At 45.6% G+C, this 22,240-nt stretch overlaps 1 protein-coding gene across 4 annotated transcripts in view; it reads left to right on the top strand.

Annotated features, from left to right (window-relative positions):
* The window catches only part of camsap2a (calmodulin regulated spectrin-associated protein family, member 2a), a 38,273-nt gene that overhangs the window by 1,418 nt on the left and 14,615 nt on the right, over nucleotides 1-22,240 (top strand). For 2 of the 4 annotated variants that reach the window (XM_037469091.2, XM_037469090.2), the window contains exons 2-7: nucleotides 3,027-3,286; nucleotides 13,962-14,123; nucleotides 15,632-15,715; nucleotides 19,022-19,054; nucleotides 19,964-20,105; nucleotides 20,718-20,857. In XM_037469091.2, the coding sequence (XP_037324988.2) occupies nucleotides 3,027-3,286; nucleotides 13,962-14,123; nucleotides 15,632-15,715; nucleotides 19,022-19,054; nucleotides 19,964-20,105; nucleotides 20,718-20,857 (821 nt within the window). The remainder of the gene's footprint in view (nucleotides 1-3,026; nucleotides 3,287-13,961; nucleotides 14,124-15,631; nucleotides 15,716-19,021; nucleotides 19,055-19,963; nucleotides 20,106-20,717; nucleotides 20,858-22,240) is intronic. The other 2 variants (XM_037469093.2, XM_037469092.2) reach the window with 1 other exon arrangement.

The raw sequence follows: 22,240 nt of genomic DNA, 5'->3' as shown, positions 1-22,240 counted from the left end.
TTATGGCTACTACATAGACAGGCAGAAGGCCTGCTACTCGGGGTCTCACCGCACACACATCCTCATCCTAGGGTTCAAAATGGATTCAAAGGAACCGATTTAGTGTTGTGGTCGTCAACTTGAGAAGGAATACTCCTCTCTTGTCTCCCATTTAGCTGTTTTTTAGACACTCAAGAATAATGATAATTAAATGATTACTGTATAAAGTAATTGTAAAATTAAAATGCAATGCACATTCACTGGAAGATTTATTAAATATTGAGTTAGAATGTGTTTGATGGTACAACCGCTACTGTTGTGCGAATTGGACCTCAGATCGATGGGTCAAATTAACAAAGGTTTTTTAGTGTACATACAACTGTTGTCACCCTCTGTTGTCCATCACTGGGAATTACACCATCCATGGATTCACAGTAAAAGAAACTCCCCATTTCTTGCCTCACAATCCCCTCCCCGTTACTGTGATGTTGGACCGGTGGCGTCTTACACATACACACAACAGTGAGCGAGAATGACAAGTCTTTGCCCTGAGGGGTCTCCTTTGGTGCTTTCCACACCGAAGAGTCTTTTCAAACCATAGACCATGACCTTGTGTTATGCTGGGTGACATGAGCAAAAAGACACTTGTAACTTCGGAGCAATTCATGTGGAAACCCTGGACTCACTGAGATCTTAACGTCTACCATGCTTAGCTGGTGGCACCTTGCTAAAAGAAGAAAAGAAACACTACCAGTACCCAGTATTACACCGCATCCACAAATTCAAATCACTTGGATCGGTTCTTCTGGCACGTTCATATTACCGCTGCCACAACCAGCCAAGCTTCTATAGGTTTAGGTTTGAGCTTTTTGTGAAAGATGTCTCGCTACAAAAACCTAATATCACATTAAGCATATTAAAACATTGGGTTCTTGAGTAGCTCATAAATCCTCTCATGGCAAAGAAAGTCTTGCTCAAGGCTTCTGCCTCTATACACACTTTATTCGATACAGAGAAATGTATTAATGTATATTAACTTTACCAGGCCTTGACACTTACTTAACGTTGGTCAAAAACCTGAATCCAACTCTCAATTTTTTATCTTGATAGCCACTTTGACGGTTTGATTTGATACATCTAAACAATTGGAACATACACAAAATATGTCGTTTTATGCAAAATAAAAGAAACACAGCGGCTTAGTGTTAAATAAGGCCTCGCTCCACTTGATGACACTGAAGGGGAAACAGTCCTGAAGCAGATTCCCTAGTTAGAGGCCTCAGACATACAGTACAGTCAGTGTGCTTGTGTTAGCCAGGTTTTCCTTCTAAACAGAGCAGTGTAAAAGTGTAAAAGGGAGCTATGAATCATTCGTTATTTGTCCTTATAACAGAGTTCAGTTTGTCTGTCCAGACTTAACGACGACAACAACATCCTGCTGCTGTTGCCACCTCGCACTGGGTTGTAATAGCCCAGCAAACATGTGATTCCATGCAGATCCTCTGTGTATTTCTGACCGGGACCAAAGGAAACGGGGCTGATTCCAAAAATACAGCTCTCCAGAGAGAGGGTTAGGGAGAGTGCTGGGGAGAGAGAAAGCAGGCTGGTGCACGGATCCCTGCCGGCACTTCGCATGCATCTGCCTTCTCGCACCAACGCGGCGCCGCACCGAGCACATAGGCACTGCATATAGAGCCAATGCAGCCGCTGTACTGAAAATACTACCAAGCAACAACCCAGACCAGAGTCCAATGTGTGAGACAAGTGTGTTTCATAAGCATCATCATCATGACCAGAGTAATGGGGTCAAGTGTTTGAGGCGGTTGTGAGTACGTTTAATTCTCTCCACATTTCCTTCACAAGTTCTCGGCAGATGCCCCGGTTCAAAGAAGTCGGAACAACAATAACAACTGGGATAATGCTTTCTGCTGTGTTTGATCAAATGTGAATCTGATGAAATCACAGCACATCGAATGGAGAAGACAGGCTCTGGAAAAGCCTGCATGTTGCATTTAAATGCCTCTTGTAAATGTAGATGACACTGAGCATTCTAACCGCTTCAGTCACGTCGCCCTACAGCTCGGGCTGACCTCTGACCTCCCTGTGGAGGATGAAGGGGGAGTTGCCAAAGGAAAGATACATTTCTTTTCTGTCAATAACAGGAATGAGGTACTGGAAGGAAAAGGATGTAACCCAGATAGTTGCTTCTGTTAATGTGGGCCTTTCTGCTCCGTGACATCACAGAGTCCATCTGCAGATGACCTTGTTGATAATGACCAGACTAAGCAGATGATTCATGGACTGCATTGTGTGTGTGTGTGTGTTGGAGGATGGGTAGCCGTTCAGGGGTATGTAAAGCTGTCACCTCTTGCAACACATCGCTCTGCGTCCCAGTCTTCTCCTGCTGCTAGCACAGTGATGGGCTCTGCATCTCCATTCATTCAGTCCTTCATTCTGGACTTGCGTTTGTTTCTCTGTGATATCTTCTGTGCAGTAGTTTACAGCTTTGTCTTTTTGGTTTATGAAAATGCTTCTCTTCAGCAAACACTGTGAGGAAAGGTGCAAGACAAAAGCAATAAAAAAGGCAATGTTTTTGACTTATTTGTGGACTATCCCCTTGCAGTGGACTTGCTTGAGGGGATGTGCGCACACACACACTCACACACACATACTTGCAGGCTCTCTCTTTGATGAGGCTGGCAGTGTGAGGGGGGGGTTCCCAGTGAGCTGGAAGCTGCAAAGATACAGAACAGATGAATCGATCGTGCTCCACTCCTGCTGCAGTTGCTATAGCAACGCTGAGGTCTATCCACAAATATCGACGCCGAAAAGCTGGTAAAGCGTGGCAATGAAAAATGAAGCAGACTCGCCAAAATAAAAGCCAAACTCCGATGTAGATTTGTAATAAACCAGATCCTTAACTTAAGAGAAACATGGAGGAATAGTTTTACGTTATTGCATGAATTAAAAATGTTCCCCCTCAGTTTATAGCTTTGCGTGCCGCATACAAAGTCAGTTCAGTCTCTTGTCTCCTTTCCACCATACAGACAGCATCCCGGCGGACTTGAAGGAGCCCTTCTACACGGACCAATACGAGCAGGAGCACCTGAAGCCTCCTGTGACCAGCCTTCTGCTGTCCGCCGACCTCTACTGCAGGGCCGCCAGCCTCGTCCTGAAGAGCGACGCTCAGGAGCCCCTGCTGGGCCCCGATGCCGTCATCCAGGCACTGGCCAAGCGTGGACTCTACGTCACCGACCAAGACAGGCTGGTGACTGAGAAGGACCTTCGGAAAAGGCCTCTGCAAATGGTAAGAGAGATTTGGAGAGGCGTGTCTCCTCATCTTGTAGCTTTACTCCGTATCCATACACACATAACACTAAAAGATTCAGTGCCGTAGCACCGTAAAGGAGGGTACAAATTTGCTTTAGAATATCATACTAAAACCAATACACAGTAACAATGCTTAAGCAGTAGAAATGCACAAGTCAGAAGGGGTGTCATTTATTTCCTTTTCCAAAATGTTCAAGCCTGTCGGGGATGTAACCAACATTCTAACAAGCTCTCTGCCCCGTGTGCCTCGCTCATCTCTCACTGTCCTGGTAGCTGCTCACTGTGTGTTTGTGCTCGGGACTCACTCCAGAGATGACTTTGCAGGCATCGTGCTGAGCCGGAATGAGGAATCTTCATTATTTGGGGGCAAAGTCTCAATAGGAGGCGTCTCTGCTCCAGTGAATTGCAATTGAGGCACGATTAGCACCCAGTGTGCCTGCAGTCTGTTTAAAGAGTCTCGCTAGTTTTAATGTCACTTCTATGCTAATTTGAAAGGTATTTAAGTTCTGTTGGGGTTTACATGCCACGCTGTTTCTTTAGTGAAGACAAGTATTTTAGTGCACATCTCATCTCTTGAGCATGTGCCGTTTGGACTAAGCAGGTTGTGACTGTGCAAATGAGCTGCTACAAGAGTGTGAAGCTACCTTCTGGCATTTCACCTCCCCCCCCGCCATCTCTCATTATTCTGTCTTTCATCCTGAATTTTCTGCATCCGTCCTCCTTCACCGCAGTAACATGGTCCCCGGCCTCGCTTCTTCCCAAACCGGGTCAGCAATCCCCAAATTTCCTAAAATACCTTTCTTTTTTCCGTCACATTTCATTCACATTCTCTATTGTCACATCTTTTGCTCTCATTCTTTCCTCTTTTAGTATTCTACCCTTATTATCTATAATCAACCCCAAACTGTCTTCAAATGACATCATTAACATAAGCTCTACAGCCAGATGTTTCGATAAACAATGATGGTTTAATTCCATTGATTCCATTTTTTAAATGATTTTTAATGAGGTTTCAAACTAAAAGATGCTGCAACACTGTGTAATAGAGTTTTCCACGAGGACAGCGCACGCTTGAGACAGTTCATGTGGATTACCTGCTGTAAATTGGAATGACAGCTGTGGGATCATCTATTATTTAGTGACTGCTTCAACATCCAACTGGTGACCAGAATCTGTCCAGGCTGAGCTCAGTGCAGTTATCTGAGAGGGAAGGAGACAATAAGTACTCTGTTTGTGTGGCTTTATAGTTCTATGTGGTAGGAGGACAACCACAAGGGTTTAAGAGCCAGAGACTGAGCTCCTACCTGCAGCTGTAAGCCGCTCTGGAGCACAGCGCAGCAATTCTTAAGCAAAGCATTTCTTTTACTCAGCAGTTTGCATAATGCACCAGAACTTACGGAATAATCAATTTCCGGGCTGTTTGAGGGAGCTTTACTAGGTCCGTCAGCTAGATGCTGATGATGTCTTGTCTGACACATGTCGCAACTGAGAACGGTCACTGCCCTTTTTTACGAGGTTGTCGACTGACTTTGCATTTTAATCTCATTCTTTCTGTCCCCCTTCTGTCGCTATTCTGCCCACTCATCCTTCTGTGTTGAGCCATGTGACGAATTCCCCACAAGTGGAGCCGATCGCAGCAGGCGCCCACTCGGTCGCCTACGCGCGTTCTGCACTGCTGACGCTCTCCTCCACCTGTAGCGCTCACAGAGAATGAGGGAGAGATGTGGAGGTGGGCTGAAGATCTGACAATATTATTCCAGTATTACGCCTTACAGCCCACGAAAAGCACCGCTGAAAGCCTTGTAAAACCTCAGAGTAGTGATCACAGCCTATGCTTGATAAGTTGGATAATACCAGTTCCTGATTTTGTTCTTTTCAAAGTGCCGAGAGGTCAGCTGATGATGTGATGCATTGCGCTACAGTAAACGTAACGCTCAGTCTCTCATTTATGCTATGAGCTGTATATATAAAAACGTATAAATAAAAATTACTATATACATTTTTAGTATACAAAGACTATTACATTGGTATTTAACATTTCTTATTGAGATACAAGTAATCAATTTTTTGGGTGATGGATTCATTTGTCAATTCCCGTCTTGCATATAAAGAAGTGGAGGGGAATATGCTGCTTACTTCTAATTTCCTCTCTTCGGTTTCCTCCACCCCAACTCCTATTGGGCAGGCGCTCCGTTTCCATGGTTACACTCCAGTAGGCACGGTGTTGTGTGGGTGTGTGGGTGCAAGAGGGGGGGTGCTTCTGCTTGCATATGTCGTATGTGCAGCCATGTACTGTGAGAACACTGCCACCCTCTGAGGCAGGCAATACTGAAACGCTGGATTCATGTGAGCGGGCAGATGGTATTTCTAAGATGCTGCATCACACACACGCACACACACACACACACACACACACACACACATTGAACCACAGAAGGCTACCTTGAGTGCCAGAAAAACCCACATCTCATCATCAAACTAGCTCCCTCTGTCACTGTTCTCTTCCTCTCCGGCTTGATCTTAAGAACAAAGACGAAGTGAAGCAGCATGGTGGAAGGGAAGCCCATCCAGGCACTGTCGCAGCCAGTTACGCTCATTGCCAGCAGCTACTCCCAGCACAGGATGGATGGATAGGCAGCACGTTGTGTCCAGAGCATCTTTCTGCACCGGCCACAGTTAGCCTTGGTTTTGTGCTGAGACGTCTGTCTGACTGGCCACATGAGGAGGGTTCAGGCATAGAAATTGACAAAAAAACACGTTGTATAGAGAACAAAAAAACTGAAGCACAAAATCAGCTGATAAAACACAGATTAGTAGCCAACGACTATTATCTATTCGACACATCTAGTATTTAGAAATATTTCTCAAAATTCATTAAGTCAAGACAAATATGTGTATTGCAGGGCGTTGCGATTAATCAGCTCCATGTAGAGTTGCCTCAGGCACTCTGATCCCAGGTGAGGAGCTGATGTAAGAATAAGTGAAAGACATCGACTCCAGGTCGGCATCTTTGGTCCCCTTTGGGACCGTCCCGTAGGGGAGATGGGAGGGGAGTCCCTTGTAGCTCGGCCTGAAGATATAACTGGAACATCGATTTTTGTTCACTCTTAGCATATCCACAAAGAACATTTGTGATAATAGAAAACAACGGGGTTTTTTTCTCAGTGCAACAGACATAACGGCAACAAGATCACAGACATTAAAAAAGGAGAAGGTCAAATCCTCTGATAGATTGCAAATTTCCCTTATTTCTATGTTCTGATCTGGTTTAATGTCTCACTTTCTCTCTGGAATTGAGTGCAGGGGATTTAAAAATAATTCATTCCCACTCCACGTATCTTATATTATTCACCTGTTTCTCCTTTTTACTGACATTAGAAGTGTTGGATTAGCTATAATAGCACTTAATCCTCAACGAATTTATCCTGCTACAGATTTGGCCCTTCTAATATGAAATTAAACAAGCATTAGGGTTTTACATTGAATTAAACACCGCACCTGTCTTTGAAATGTACCAAAAGGGAAAAATAACAACAACACATTAATATGGAGTTCAGACTGAAGACAACCGGGCCCCTGAACTGGTAAAATCAGGCAACGCTGTGCAGATAATCCGCAGCACTGTGTTCCTCTTTGCTGGAGACCCAGTTTTTGAGCGCTCACATGCTGCTGAATGCAGACTATCCCACAGAAGAGAAACGCAGTGTTTTGGACAAAGGCCGTCTATGAGAATACATCAGATTTAGCTAAAAGCAAATTTCCTACTGTGGTCTTATACTGTATACACATTCTCACAAGGATTTGAAATGCAGGCAGATGATGTTTATTTTTAAATAAATGGTCCTTTTCCTTTCAAATCACAGGCCTTTATCAGCGTCCACATATGAAACAGTTTCAACCCAGAGGGCCTTTTCCAAACCTGATGGAAGGATTTGGAGTGCGGGCGAACCTCCAGGCGGAGTCAACGCTGGCTGCGAGCCGGGACTGTGTCCCCAGATAGTGTATTCTAAGGTTCGCTTTGAGGTTTCCACATAATTGCTAGGTTGGGTTTGGAGCATTTGGAGCGGGAAGGTATTCTGCTTAAGAGCTCCACTCCCACAACTGATGCCAGACCTCACAGTTGGTACTTTGTTCATTCAAGAACATTTGTTTTATTTCTGCTCCCGATCGGACAAGCTGTTGAGGAACGAGACGAGACAGGGAAAGACAGAAAAAGGACGAGCAAAGGAAAGTTTTGTTTTCGCAGAAGATTTTTGATAATTGTGGGAAAATGTGTCCAAATACAAAATTGTTATTGGTGACTTGAAAACAGTTTTTCGTGATTCAGTTAATTTAAATGGTTCAAACCAATTCAGTGTGAAAAACACAGTATTTTCTTCTCACCTCAATTTAGCTAATTATAGCTGGCAGACAAACAACAAACAACACAAGCAAGTCTCATTGAGTTAACATAAAAGAAATTAGGTTGATTCTTCTTCATCTAAGTCATAGAACTGTGCACTGTGTAAGCATCAGCTCTTGATCTTTATTGTCTTTTTCACAGAATACATACATAATTGTCGGCCCTTCTTCATTTAACTTTGCTTTAAGTACTAGTGGTGACCTTCACCAGAGAGAGAGAGAGAGAGAGAGAGAGAGAGAGAGAGAGAGAGAGAGAGAGAGAGGTAAAGCTGAGAGCTTTTCCGTGTCCACCAGAGTTGGCGTGAAATGACCTGAAGCTTGACAGTTGAATTTTTAGACCTATGCCCCGACATGGAGCCTGTTGGCCTGGACAGGAGAGCTGTAAATACTAAAAGCAGACTCTATTTCCCTTTGAGACTGCAGTCTGAAGATTTTTTCCTACTCAGGTTCATTTTCTGAAGCTACATTTTGCTGGAGGTTTACATATAAAGGTAACTAATGAAGCCATGCACTACAATAAAAACAGGGCCGGGCGGAAGCCCCTTATAGCTTTTACTGTAAGTTGTGGTAAAGACATCACTGTAGTCATTACCTCAATTGAGATCATGGTGCAGTGGAAAGTCATTATAATGATTTTTCTTTGAAATCGACTTGACGTTATGAGGTTGTGCAGTATTAAGCATCTTCTGCTACCTTATTCCGGCCATAACAAGCAGCTCAGACCTCAACCAATGGAGACTTAGTTTGTTACAGAGGGGAAACACCTGACACACTATCCTTTTGTAGTTTCTTTTTTGCACATTTCTTTTGTGCAATGTTAAAGCCGGCATCTACCGGAGATTTTCATCTCTCCTCTTCCACTGAGAAGCAGCTTCTTTGCTTATCTTCCCACAAGGAAATACAGAGAGTCAATAAACTAGCAGTACAATAATAACAGGATATTGACCATGAAGGAGCATCTTCTTCTCTTATGAGAAATCGAAATAAGGTCTCTCGACCAAATCAGCTTGGACGAGAATGCAAAAATAATTGTGTGTCCTGGCATCACAGTCAGCATATGTGTCACAATCGGGCTGGGGCAGGTTGCAGGGAGGACTCAAGCGCAGAGTTTTTCCAATCAAAGTGCTCTTTATTCCTAAACCAACCAAAGGCGTGCTCCAACGACGAGGGACATATAGACAATGACGCGACAAAGGACAACAGGCACACAGGGCTTAAATACACAAGGGAGGTGCAGGTGATTGGACACAGGTGGAGACAATCACGCAATCACAAGACAAGGCAGGAAGTGAAGTTAACCCAGGACCACAAGAAACATGAAACTTCAAACTAAAACAGGAAGCGAGGCCAAACCGTGACAATATGATAGAACTATCTTGCTATGCTTTATAAGCAGCGAATGCATACCTTTAAAGAGTAGTCAAATATAATGGGACAACAAGGAAACTATATTATAAGGTAAGCTAATAAACTGTTTATGCGTGTTGTGTATAATGTATAATTAATATGATGGCACATTATTTATTTAAATCCTCATCAGTAAAAACTACCGAAACTACCCTTCCATAAAGGCATGGTGTGAAATGTTTTATCATTTCTAGTTTTTTAATTTTGGGGACTTAAAGGAAGACAATGGAGAAAACCTCAGCCGTTTCTATCAGCAATCGGACTCATGTTCTTTGCATGTCACGGTTTGGCTTCGCTTCCTGTTTTAGTTTGAAGATTCATGTCTCTCGTGGTCCTGGGTTAACTTCACTTCCTGCCTTGTCTTGTGATTGCGTGATTGATTCCACCTGTGTCCAATCACCTGCACCTCCCTTGTGTATTTAAGCCCTGTGTGCCAGTTGTCCTTTGTCGCGTCATTGTCCATGTTACTCCTCGTTGGTGCACGGTCCTGGGATTTGTTTGGTGAATAAAGATCACTTTTGGAAACCTGAAGAAGCCTGCGTCTGAGTCCTGCCTGCCTTCAACCTGCACTCACCCGATTGTGACAGAATGACGCGACCATGGAAGGACTCAGCGGGATTCAATTTTGTGAACCCGTTTTTGGGAACCCGTCTGGCCCTCGGCGGTCCCCGCAGCGTGCAGCAGGCTGCCAGGCGTAACGCCGACCCCGGCTCGCCAGCAGGCTCCGGGCGGCGTTCCGGTCGACGCCCTCGCCGCTGTCCAGACACCGCTTGGGACTCGCAGTGGGAGGCCAGCGCTCAGCCTCCAGTCCTCAGCGAACGCGGGAAGCAGGTGCTGGAGCTGGCCGCCCTCCTCCAGGCCAGGTACGATCCCCACGTCCTGAACCTCCGAGGTCGGCGGCAGCAACACCGTCCACGACGCCCGTCAGCGCCCGCTCCTGCGCCGAGACGCCCGTCAGCGCCCGTTCCTGCGCCGAGACGCCCGTCAGCGCCCGTTCCTGCGCCGAGACGCCCGTCAGCGCCCGTTCCTGCGCCGAGACGCCCGTCAGCGCCCGTTCCTGCGCCGAGACGCCCGTCAGCGCCCGTTCCTGCCCCGAGAACCCGGTCAGCGCCCGTTCCTGCCCCGAGAACCCGGTCAGCGCCCGTTCCTGCCCCGAGAACCCGGTCAGCGCCCGTTCCTGCCCCGAGAACCCGGTCAGCGCCCGTTCCTGCTCCGAGAACCCGGTCAGCGCCCGTTCCTGCCCCGAGAACCACGCCCCTGGTCCCGGCCCCGCGGCGCCTGACCATGACCCCTCCCTCCCACCCTCTTGGGACCGCCTGGAAGTCGGTCCTTGACGGGGGGGTGGGGTCAGGGGTTGGGCCGGAGCCCCCCGCCACGACGACGCCGCAGCCGCACAGCTCGGCGCCCCCCGCCTCGACGACGCCGCAGCCGCACAGCTCGGCGCCCCCCGCCACGACGCCGCAGCTGCACTACTCGGCGCCCCCCGCCACGACGACGCCGCAGCTGCACAGCTCGGCGCCCCCCGCCACGACGACGCCGGAGCCGCACAGCTCGGCGCCCCCCGCCACGACGACGCCGGAGCCGCATAGCTCGGCGCCCCCCGCCACGACGACGCCGGAGCCGCACAGCTCGGCGCCCCCCGCCACGACGGCGCCGCAGCCGCACTGCTCGGCGCCCCCCGCCACGACGACGCCGCACTGCTCGGCGCCCCCCGCCACGACGACGCCGCAGCCGCACTGCTCGGCGCCCCCCGCCACGACGACGCCGGAGCCGCACTGCTCGGCGCCCCCCGCCACGACGCACGGCCGCCGACCCGGCAGACCCCCCGAGACCCTGAGGCCCGGCCGCCGACCCGGCAGACCCCCCGAGACCCTGAGGCCCGGCCGCCGACCCGGCAGACCCCCCGAGACCCTGAGGCCCGGCCGCCGACCCGGCAGACCCCCCGAGACCCTGAGGCCCGGCCGGCCCCCCGAAGGACCCGACACATGGCCGCCATCACCCGGAGTTCCCCGCGCGGTCCAGGATCGTCGGGTCCCCACCCTCCCTCCCCTTGTCTGATTTTTTCCGGTTCTGCTCCCCTTTAGGACCGTCTGGAATTCGGTCCTTGAGGGGGGGGTTCTGTCACGGTTTGGCTTCGCTTCCTGTTTTAGTTTGAAGATTCATGTCTCTCGTGGTCCTGGGTTAACTTCACTTCCTGCCTTGTCTTGTGATTGCGTGATTGATTCCACCTGTGTCCAATCACCTGCACCTCCCTTGTGTATTTAAGCCCTGTGTGCCAGTTGTCCTTTGTCGCGTCATTGTCCATGTTACTCCTCGTTGGTGCACGGTCCTGGGATTTGTTTGGTGAATAAAGATCACTTTTGGAAACCTGAAGAAGCCTGCGTCTGAGTCCTGCCTGCCTTCAACCTGCACTCACCCGATTGTGACATTGCAAAGTTGTCACTTTGACGGACGAGCAAAGAACTCACAGTGCAGCTAAAACACTTCTCCTCCAGAGGCAAACTCATTACATCCAACAACAGACACAAACAGAAATTGACTTTATTCTCGTGAAATCTTGACATAGCAAATATTGGCCTTAACATGCTCTGCGTTTTGAATTAAACAGCCTTAAGTGCTGATAGAAGCTCCGCTTCGCCTCTTCCTCCACACACAGTGTCCACACACTGTTTTCGTTTTATGTAAATCAGCCCACAGCGGATTCAGATCAATATCATTGGATTGCTGAGCAGAAGGGAGGAAACAGGGGTCAAAAGAGGTCGTGGAGGAATGACGCTGGTCCCTTGGCCCTTTTAAAAATTGATCTCACCCGGAGTTCATTATTTGTTGCGGAAATGCAGAGCAGATTTGTGACCGCAATACCAAGTGATAACAGGGTGTTTGTGTGTGTGCATTTGGTCGTGACAATGTACTACAATGTTTGGACAGGCCGAATCAAGGGCAATAGGAAACATCTTGGCAGTGTATTATTAAATGGGATTGGTTTGCCGCCTGGATGCCAGATCAGAGATGGAGGAAATTAAGCAATAAGCTACAGTCCCACAGTGAAATCTAGCTAAAATACAGTATTTCAATCAGGAGAGACTCGTTTAATAGTAATACAATAATTTATTCCACAAGCATAAAATATGAATTGTGCAAGGTCTTTGGCGATTGGACTCCATCACGAAGTACTATCCCCGAAGGCAGGGATAGTGAGGTCCAATAAGCCCAATCCCCCTGGAGTCCAGACACTGGTGGAGGTGGTGTAAGGAATAGCAGCAACCTGATGACGAACCAGGAACAACGCTGATGCCAACTGGAGGTGACAGGGGTGGAGGAGGGTCGCTTCACCTACACGCTGAAATGACAGCTGACAGCCAACAGAGAGGAGAACACTTTTAAAGATTGACAACGACAACGTGATTGGCTTAAGGAAACCGTGTGTAGAATCTGATTGGTTACTAAAATGTGCCCGCCTCCAATCAGCTGATAGAGTAATTGCAAAGGAGGCGAACAGAGTCAGACTGGTTGTCTTCCTGACTGAACTTGCGCTTAAGCTACATATAATGCTATACATTTATAAATCTCTTCGTTTTCCAGCTGCCATCTCACAAATGATACCTAGTGAGAATAAAAGACATTAACATTAGTGATTGATATCTACAAAGGCTCCCATTTAAAAAACAAATGAGTAGTCCAAAAGGGCATCAAAACCCTGACTAATTAATGACATAAAATGTTGAAAAGTTGTTCCGTATCGACAGAGTGAGCGAACATCAAGCCTCTCCAGCATCAATCTCACCATAAAAGCCTCGAGTGATTTGTTGAGACATTGCTCTTCTGTGACTCTTGTGCACTGCATCACTGGGGATCTTCAAGGAGTCGCTTTAAATTTACGGCTCATTACTCGGGTTCACTCATGGGAAACCAGCCGCTCGAGCAGAAATATTTGGCGTTTTGTTTCCTGGATGTGTGTGGTGGTTACACAAGACCGTAAAGACAATTAGAAGAAGATAAAGGAACACGGTAAAACAAAGTTGAAAAAAATAGTTATATTTAACTTTAAGATTGTCCACATATTGTTTACTCAAGGTGCTAATTAAAGTGATAAAAAAAGGATTCATATTAGTGATAAAGATGAGGAGTAGTATATTGTTGTAAATACTATTTATTGGATTTATTCAGGCCTCAAAGGCCGCCGGTCCTTCTCAGCAAACTGGATATTGTAACCAGGGATTAAGGCATTCGTTTCCAGGGCAACGGCCACGAGGTAATGTTTGACTGAATACCGATGTAAAGTGGAGGATTTGCTGTCCCGGTCCAATCCTTTGAGTCAGTGCCCTTCTAATGCCTTTCTACCCACTCGGTGCTATCTCCATGACGCAGACCCGATGGGCCATTTTTAAACTTCACAGCAGGTTCTGACGATTACGTGGACAATCTAAACTGCGCCGAAATATTTCTCGCACTCTAGCGGATGCATTTCTTATTGGCTCGCGTGGTAGGAAAGAACACGATAACATGCAAAAAAAGCTCGTTTTCTCATCTCGATTCTGTTGAAGCATCAGAGTTCTTATAGTCTGAGCGCTCAACCTGGAAACGAAGATTAACCACCTGTCAAGGTCCAGTTCATTTCAGAGGGAGGAGATCCAGTGTTATTGAAACAAAAATGGCTAGTTTCTTTATGTCACTATATTAACAGACTCTATTCAACCTTGAACATGGCGTCGGTCTTTGCTGTTGGGTTTGACCTTTTAGGAATGTGACTGATGAGCATTGGATAAACACGCTTTAAATATATTTTCTCCAGTAGACAAAGCACAGCGTTTTAACCATCTTGATCTTTCTTTTTTCACTTCCAGAGCGCCCACCTGGCATTGATCGACGCTCTCATGTTGGCGTACACGGTGGAGACGGTGAGCGTTGAGAAGGTGGTGGCCTGCATCCGTCAGTATTCGTCCCGCGACCCTGAGGTGGAAACACCGTACGATACGGAGGACGCAGTGAACACCTGGATCAACAAGGTGGGGACACGGCGTTTCTTTTTTTCAGTCATAGATTTACTGCAGGACCGACTGTAAGACACTAGTCGTTGTCAAACTTGATGTAAGTCACCGTGTTCGGCACCACAAGTGGAAGTTTCTCATATTACGTGTCGCTCAGGGGCATTTCATCAATGTCAGGCTCTTTGAGATGGAGCGCTGAAATACCACAGTGCACCGCAAGATATTACGGTTAAAAACACATTGTTAAGGTGGGATTAGCCAATTCCTTACTGCTTTCACTACCTACACACAGAAAAACAGCGAACACCAAATGTCGTTTCATGCCAGAAATCGCTCGGGACAACAAGCACATGGCAGCGTGCAGGCTTCTTGTTCCGACGAACAGGATTACATACGGACAGATTCTCTAGACTACAAATATATTTGACCACACAGTGGACTATAGCTGATTTTCATCCACAACTCATACATGTACGTCACTAAAAAATATAACGTCTTTGAAGCCATTGGTCTAACCAATGACTCGTGGTTGCTGTTAAGTGGGTAATCTATGACGTTAACGTGCAAACAACATTTTTAAATGCAACTAGTAATATTTCAAATAAGCTTATTTGTAAAAGATCTATAGAAAGCCAATGTAAACGAACCCCCTTTGAACCTCCCCTGTTAGACAGAATTGTGTTGTTGTTACACTCTGTTTCAGTGTACTCGGTAGTGTGGGCGGGTTCAAAGGTCGGCACCCAGGCTTCTTTGAACATACACGCTACGCGTTGGTCAGCGTTTTTACGCTTTGAAGCAACGGCTTGAAAACATGGCCTGCGCGTGCAGATGGCTGTGGCTCCTCCATACAGTTCAACAGGCTCCTGTCTGTTTACATTCTTCTAGCAGGAACAGTGTGCTGCTTTAAACTCCACACACACACTCTCACACACACACACACACTCACTCACTCACAATAGCTAACAGGTGTGGTCATGGAGTCCTTCCGGTTGGACATATGGCTGCCTGTTGAAGTACCTTAATTCCCAAAGGTCCCAAAATCTACAAGCTATAGTACTGATTTCTGCTTTAAGTGACTCCATATGAATTTGAGCAGACAAACTGTACATTTCCATGTCTTTAAATGACCAAGATTTGCTAAAATGTTATTTTAATTGATTTCAATTAGATATCACTTGACTTAATTCTGGTTACATTTAAATTTCAGACCATTCAGAAAATTCCCAAAACCATTAAACATAGACCTCTATCTAAGTGACCTGACACACAAAAAAAATGTTTTTTCTTCTTCTTTAAACCATGTCACAATAACAAAATGAAGTAAAATGAAACAAAATGGTCAAAGTACAGTTGTTTTATTCACTCTTGTGCTCCAATGTCCAAAGTAAGATGACATTGTTGTCAACTTAACTATCACAGTTCAACGAAAGCAAGTAAAGATCTGAATATTATCTATTAGCCATACTCTTTGATGATTCTGCCGATTTTTCAGACCATTGGAATATTGTTTGTCCTTTGTCTCTCAGGTAAACGAGTACCTGAAAGACGTCGTGGCTCAGGATCAAAGGAAGAGGGACACGGAGAGCGCCGAGCCTGCCGGGAGTCCTCGGGTGGGTGCTTGTCTTTTTTTCCTTTCAATCCCAGCTTTAACCCCTTAACACTAGCTAGTACACACGTGCATACATGTGTCACCAGTTTGATAGACACTTTCAAGCAAACGTAAGTGAAATCTTTGGCTACATTTTATTGATTTTGCACAACATTGTAGCTACGTGACACTTTAATATCTGAAACTAGTTTCCTCTCTTACTCTTTCAGCATCAGCATTCATTTGTTCTATCTACTTGAGTAAAGTCAACCTGCCCTCTGTTCTCTAGACTCTCCTCTTCTCCACCTCAGACCTTTCTTCACCTCTTCGGGTCATGTGTCCTTTCCCAGCTTCCTCTCTCTCTCACACTTTATGCCAGGCAACACACGCTCAGTGATGCTGCTTTGAGGAAATGTTAAGTGAGTTAGAAAGTCTACCTCAGGGAAAACATTGAATCCCTGTCTCGTGTGTTTTAGCTTTCAGAAAGTTGAGATTGAGCAATGCAGTGTGTGTGCGTGTGTGTGTGTGTGTGTGTGTGTGTGTGGGTGTGGTTCCCTTCCCAGTCCCAGGGCTGTGCATACTGAGTTTGATGCTGATCTGATGAGTCAGTGTGCACACGCAGCAGTGCATACCTCAGTTATCCCACATGAACACACTTTTGATTGGTGAAGTTCCATCAGAAATAAGTGACCATTCATTTTATCTTTGGATTTTATTATTTATTCTGAACAATAAATATGCTCTCCAAAACTGTATGTCAAAAACATCGGTAGAGTGACAGCGTTGTGTCATTTTTGTTTGGCCCCCGGGCCTTACAGTTGGCCCCGCATTAACATCATCCCCAACGTCAGGGCGGCTCACGCGGACTGGTGCGTGTGCATGCAGGCTGTTTGTCTGCTTAGAGTTTAAATAATAATCAGAATTACTCTAACTATCAACAATAAGACTATTGTTAATGTGCCATATAAAGACTGGAATATGTTGACCCATGGTGGAACCTCTCTGCGTGTTGATTACAGGACAGTTTTTGAACTTTAATTTGTGTCTACCTTCAGTCAGGGGACGTTGCATAATAACTGCTGCTGTGTTGGCAGAGGAAGGGAGGCACACTCAGCTTCTTGAATATATGAATGTAATAATAACTTTGGCTCCATCCAACATTTTTTAATCTTTTGCCTTTCGGTATTGAAGTTTGTGTTTGTCTCTCTGTCCTTTTCTACTAGCAGTCAGGCCAAAACACAACACATAAAGTATGAGTTGATTGTCCCGAAAACAGGAAAACAGATGTGAGTGTCATTTACAATAATCAATCAGAACCCTGGAAGGACTTTGTCAGTGAGGAACATTAGTAAAGGAGGAAGGGGGCAGGACGTCTTTGCATGGAGAAAAAAAAACAATAATTCAAATTTTAAAAAAAAGTGCACTACCATTTTTTTTCTTTTGCTGATTTCTAGCAGCTCTTTCTATCCTCCCTCGATCGCTCCCTCTCAAAACCTCCCCCCCCCCTTCTGTCTTCCCAATTTGACTGCAGCGTGAGTCACGCATGCAACCTCTCTCTCAGTCAGATCGAGAAGGTACGTGGAGATCACCGGGTCTTTGTTTGAGCCCGCCGCCCTGTGCCCAGCGGTGAGGGTGGGCGCAGGGCGGGGGGGGGGTGGGCTGTGGTCAGTAACCGGAAAGGGCAACGACAGGACGGACGAGCAAGGACTAATCCTTTTAAGTTGAGAAAAGCTGAGCCGCAGCTGAGCCGGACACATCGGGCTTCGGAGGATGAACTTTGATAGGAAGAGGGAGAGCTGCAGGATGATTGCAGTGCAGATGGACGGGGTGTGTGCACGTGCACACAAGCGTAGTTGGCGTGTGTGCGTTCTTCGATAAGGAGATGAGGAATGAGGGGTCCTCAACTCTCCCCAGGGGTTTGATTGGTGGTTATAACCCTGCTTGACCCTGCTTGACCCTGCTTAACCCGCAGTCTGAGATCATCTTCTTAAACTAACTGGGCCACCAAGGTTTTAAAGTTTCAAATTAGAAAATCACCATGGTTCCAACAAATTGTTTAATAAGTTTCTGTTAAACTGTTTGTTGGAATAAATCTTTTTTTGCCATACATTTGATGTAATTGGGTTTTTACAGGTAAAAACCTACCTGATACATTGGAAGTTTTATCCAGACCAGATGATTCGGATATAGATTGTTTGAATTCAAACAATCTGTACTGTACAGGGAAGGAAAAGAAACAACACACGTATGTAGTTATGATCATCAAACTGAGCGTTGCTGTCATCAGACACGGCACAATAGTACTTTTTGCAACTAGAAACATAAAGATGGTTTTCAACCTTTTGCAGATTGATATTTGTCTTTACTGCAACACGTCAACAGCTTTAAAGGCGGTCCATTCACCGGCAAATAGATAAACCAGATTAACTAATCAAATGATTAGATTACATCACGTGTGTTCCTCTGATGGCATCAGACTCCTGCTATTGACTTCAAATACTATTCAGAGAGTTGTGTCGTTAAATCCAAGACCCTTTGCTGTCTTTATCCTTCATTTTGGGAGTTTCTGTACAAATGGCTGTATTTTCCTCGTGAGTCACGGCTCACTGTTTGAAGTTGAGCTCTTGGCAGATCACATTGAGTGGCACTCACATTTGGTTCTTTGATGCTTCTAGGTAGTGTGGGAATTAGCTATTAACCGAGCCTCTTGCTCTGCTGGAATCAGCTTACATTGTCGGCGGACAGATGACAGCTTGTTTTCATTAATGCAGAGGGATTGTTATTCAGTTCATTTCATTGTTTTGCTGACGCTCTCCTCTTTAGGGACAGTAAGATACATTTCCAGAGTTTGTTGGGGTCATACAGAGGCTTCTTAATGCCAAGCTTCATCAATTGACAGCTTTAAAGACACCGACAATGAACTTTTTTGAAACCCTAACAAAATCATGAACTGTATCTTAAGTATAACAGTATAAGGACATATACCTTGATTGATTTACAGGATCCTACCTGCTGTACAGATGCATGTAGCTTCCTAATTATTCATATTCCTGTCACACATTTGGTTCATATGGGCTGTTGTTTCACCTGTCAGCTGTGGTGCCATTTCTTTGAAAAAGCCAAAAAACACACGTAAAACACCTCACTACACCACACAATTTCCGGGTTCTTTGGGTTGTGTGAGCTGCTATTTGTAACAGACAAGTTCTCTTTCTTTTGATCTCTGCTTTCATGTGTTTACGTGTATTACTAATCGCATTACTAACTAATCTCACTAACAGGTCTTTATTTCTCTGTGGTTGTCGTTTCATTCGCTGTGCTGCTGCAGTCTCCAACCAAGTGGTACATGAAGCTTGTGCCCGTAAGTCAACTAATCTGTGCTACCCTCTTTCATCAATGTATCCATGGCGACCGCCTCTGCTCCCTCCCGCATGTCTTTGTCTTGATTGCCATAAATGTGCCGCTTGTGTGCACATGAACCTGTGAACCCGACAATTACACGATAACAGCTTTTCTTTTTTTTCCGCCTATTTTAATTAACAAGTGTTCGGCATCCACGTAAACTACTTTACAGTAAAAATGTAAAATCCTTAGTATACTGACATTTGGAATAAGTGAATGGGAACTCTAACATACGTAATTGTATTTCATAATGTGAAGGTCCGTATTACTGGAACTGGACACCCATGAGGAATTGCTAAAGAGGTCCCGAGGGATTAGCCCAAAAAATGTGAAACATGTTTAATTTTATTAGAATTCAAATTCAGATTTGGGATGTCTGGGAGCCTTTGATGTGGAAGGTTCCAGAGTCCCTGCACCAGTTCCCATTATAGGCTTAACACTGTCACTCTTTGCCTCATACATTTAATAGTTTTTTGGAAAGCCGTTTATATGTATTATTGCCATTGTGCTCCACTTATAGTTAACATAACAAAACTGGCACATCAATGTAATATGTTTGACAATTTTTATTTAGAGGACTGTTTGTAAGTCAATTGTTTAAGTTGAATTAAAAAAGCTCAACGAATACTGTTGATAATAGTTATAACATTAGGGCAGAACTAATATATTCCATGTTGGGTACAACTCAAAGCGCCTCAAGAATTGAACTACCTTCTTTCAAAAGTACCTCTAATGAAGCCTGAAAATGTGCTCTAGATTGGTTAAAGAAACATTAAAGGTACAGCTGTTATGATGGTCTCTAGATGCAGGCAGCCTATTGTTGCACAGTGCAGATTGATTTCATAAGTGTGTCTTGAATGTGATGCAGGCGCGCTACAGGAAGGAGCAGTCGTCCACCCAGCTGGTTCCCTGGATCCCCCCAGTGGACAACCTGCTGAAAGACAGCACGGACGGCTCGGCCCTGGGCGCTCTGCTCCACTTCTACTGCCCTCAGCTGCTGCCATTGGAGGGTAAGGAGCTAACGGCTGTGTGGGCTGAAGTAATGGTGGATACGCGTTGGTTTGGAACAGGACGTCTGGCAACAAAGCACAAGGTTCAATTCATCTGCAGGATTTTAAAATAGCAAAACAAATTAAAAGGGGCAATGCAGAATATATCCATCTAAAAAGAGAATGTGTCTGGCTTTTATACTGTTTTTACACATCAAATCAAAGATGTTAACATTAAAAAAAAAGTCAGTCAGGAACAAAAGGTGCAACATAATCTAATCACTTCACTAATGGAGTGTGTTGACTGCAGGCCTAACACACAGACACAGACGTAGGATGAACTCATTTGCACACAAGCATTCATCAGGCACCAAAGGTCACTCACATGACGCTGTATCAACACACAGCTCCGCCTACAGATTGACAAGGTGTTAACGCGCGACGTCATGATTGGTCAGTGTCAGGGGTCATCATGCTTTATCGCCTCAGCAGTTCCTTACTAAAGGTCCTTCGATATTGAACTCAACACGCTGCAGCGGTCTCTGATCCTAAAGTGCATTGAACCCCCCCCCCCTCGCCTTAAACCTCCAAAGTCACACTGACGTCACCCAATGGCTCCCTCTGCCCTCCCAGATGTCTGTCTGAAGGAGAACATGACGCTGGCCGATCGGCTGTACAACCTGCAGCTCATACAGGACTTCTGCAAAGACCACCTGAGCAGCTGCTGCCATTTCAGCCTGGAGGACATGCTGTACGCCTCCTCCAGCATCAAGGTATGCACTCAACACAAAGGCCCAGGAGTTTACAAAACCACAAATTTGACATTGAAATACGTTCTCTTACTTCTTACTTACCTGTTCAGCTACTGTAAGTCTTCAAGTGACAAAATGATACACCTGCACAGGCTGTATTTAGTTTTCTTATTTAAATGTGATTTTAGCCTTGGAGAGCTATCCTCCAGAATCTAAAATGTTCAGCTACAGGCCTGATGAAACTGAGCTATTCAAGAGTGTTTGTGTGTGTGTGTGTGTCAGCAGGAAGTAGAAAGGCCAATTGTAGTGTAAAATATGACCTCACATTTTTTAACCCTTTAGTTATGCCACTTGGCCCATTTATGAAATAACAGATGAGTTTGTCATTGTTTCCATGAGACGATACAAATCATGTATGTATTCATTCATTCATGAGTTTTTCATCAAATGTGATGTGAATACCATATGGAGCGGCATCCAGTGAGGAAGGCTAAACCAAGCAGGAGAAAGGAGCTCTGTGGGCCAGTGTAGTGACTCATGCTGTGGAAAAAACATTCAAACCCAAACTCCCTCTCTTCACCAACTATGATTGTGTTGATCTACGCTGCAACATGGCTGTAGTGTTTTTTCATCCTTTTTCTTACATTTTCTTCCTAATTTGCCTTTCAACACCTCATTAGCTTGTCTTACTTTCTCTCTTTCCGTCTCTTTTCACTCACACTTTCCTGGGATTTTGTACTGTCCTACTTTGTCTCTCTCTGTGTCTTCGCCCTTACACATTTGGTCATTTTCTTTGTCCATGTGTCTCTTGCTGACTGAGGAAATAAGTGAAAAACACGGGCTCTTTCAAGCTTTGTGTTGTTTCGCCTGATCAAGGCCACTGTTGGTTGTTCTTTGTCTTGTCCTCATCCGTCTTCTTGCACACAACCCTGGGTTTCAGAATTCATGGCAAACAAGGTCTTAAGTTGTCAAAGCACATGCTACGTTAACGCGTGGGTGTGCATGACTAATAGGACATTCATGTAGAAGATCAGCGCTCGCTCTAAAAAATATCACCCTAGTTGTGTCCTGACGTGTATTTCTGTCGGCTGAAAACCTTTTGAATCAAATGGCCACGACGTGTCAAAACAGAGACTCGGCCTTCCGGGGGAGTCAGAACTGTTTTTACCGGGGGTTAGTTGTAACTTTCCATCGGCGCCGTGGGCTCGTGTTTGTCCCTGATGTGTCCCCAATGCGTCCAGCTCGGTGAGAGTTGCAGAATCAGTAAAAAAGAGCTGATGTGTGCGGGATGACTTTGACTGTGCCTCAGCATGTCTTCTGACGGAGGGAGAGCTGTTGTCCTCAGCACAGACTGAACACGGGTCATTGAAAAGACAAACATCATTGAGCTGTCCCAACAGACTG

Source organism: Pungitius pungitius, chromosome 7, assembly GCF_949316345.1.
Source record: "Pungitius pungitius chromosome 7, fPunPun2.1, whole genome shotgun sequence".
Classification (NCBI taxonomy): domain Eukaryota; kingdom Metazoa; phylum Chordata; class Actinopteri; order Perciformes; family Gasterosteidae; genus Pungitius; species Pungitius pungitius.
This window is presented reverse-complemented; position numbering and strand designations above follow the sequence as displayed.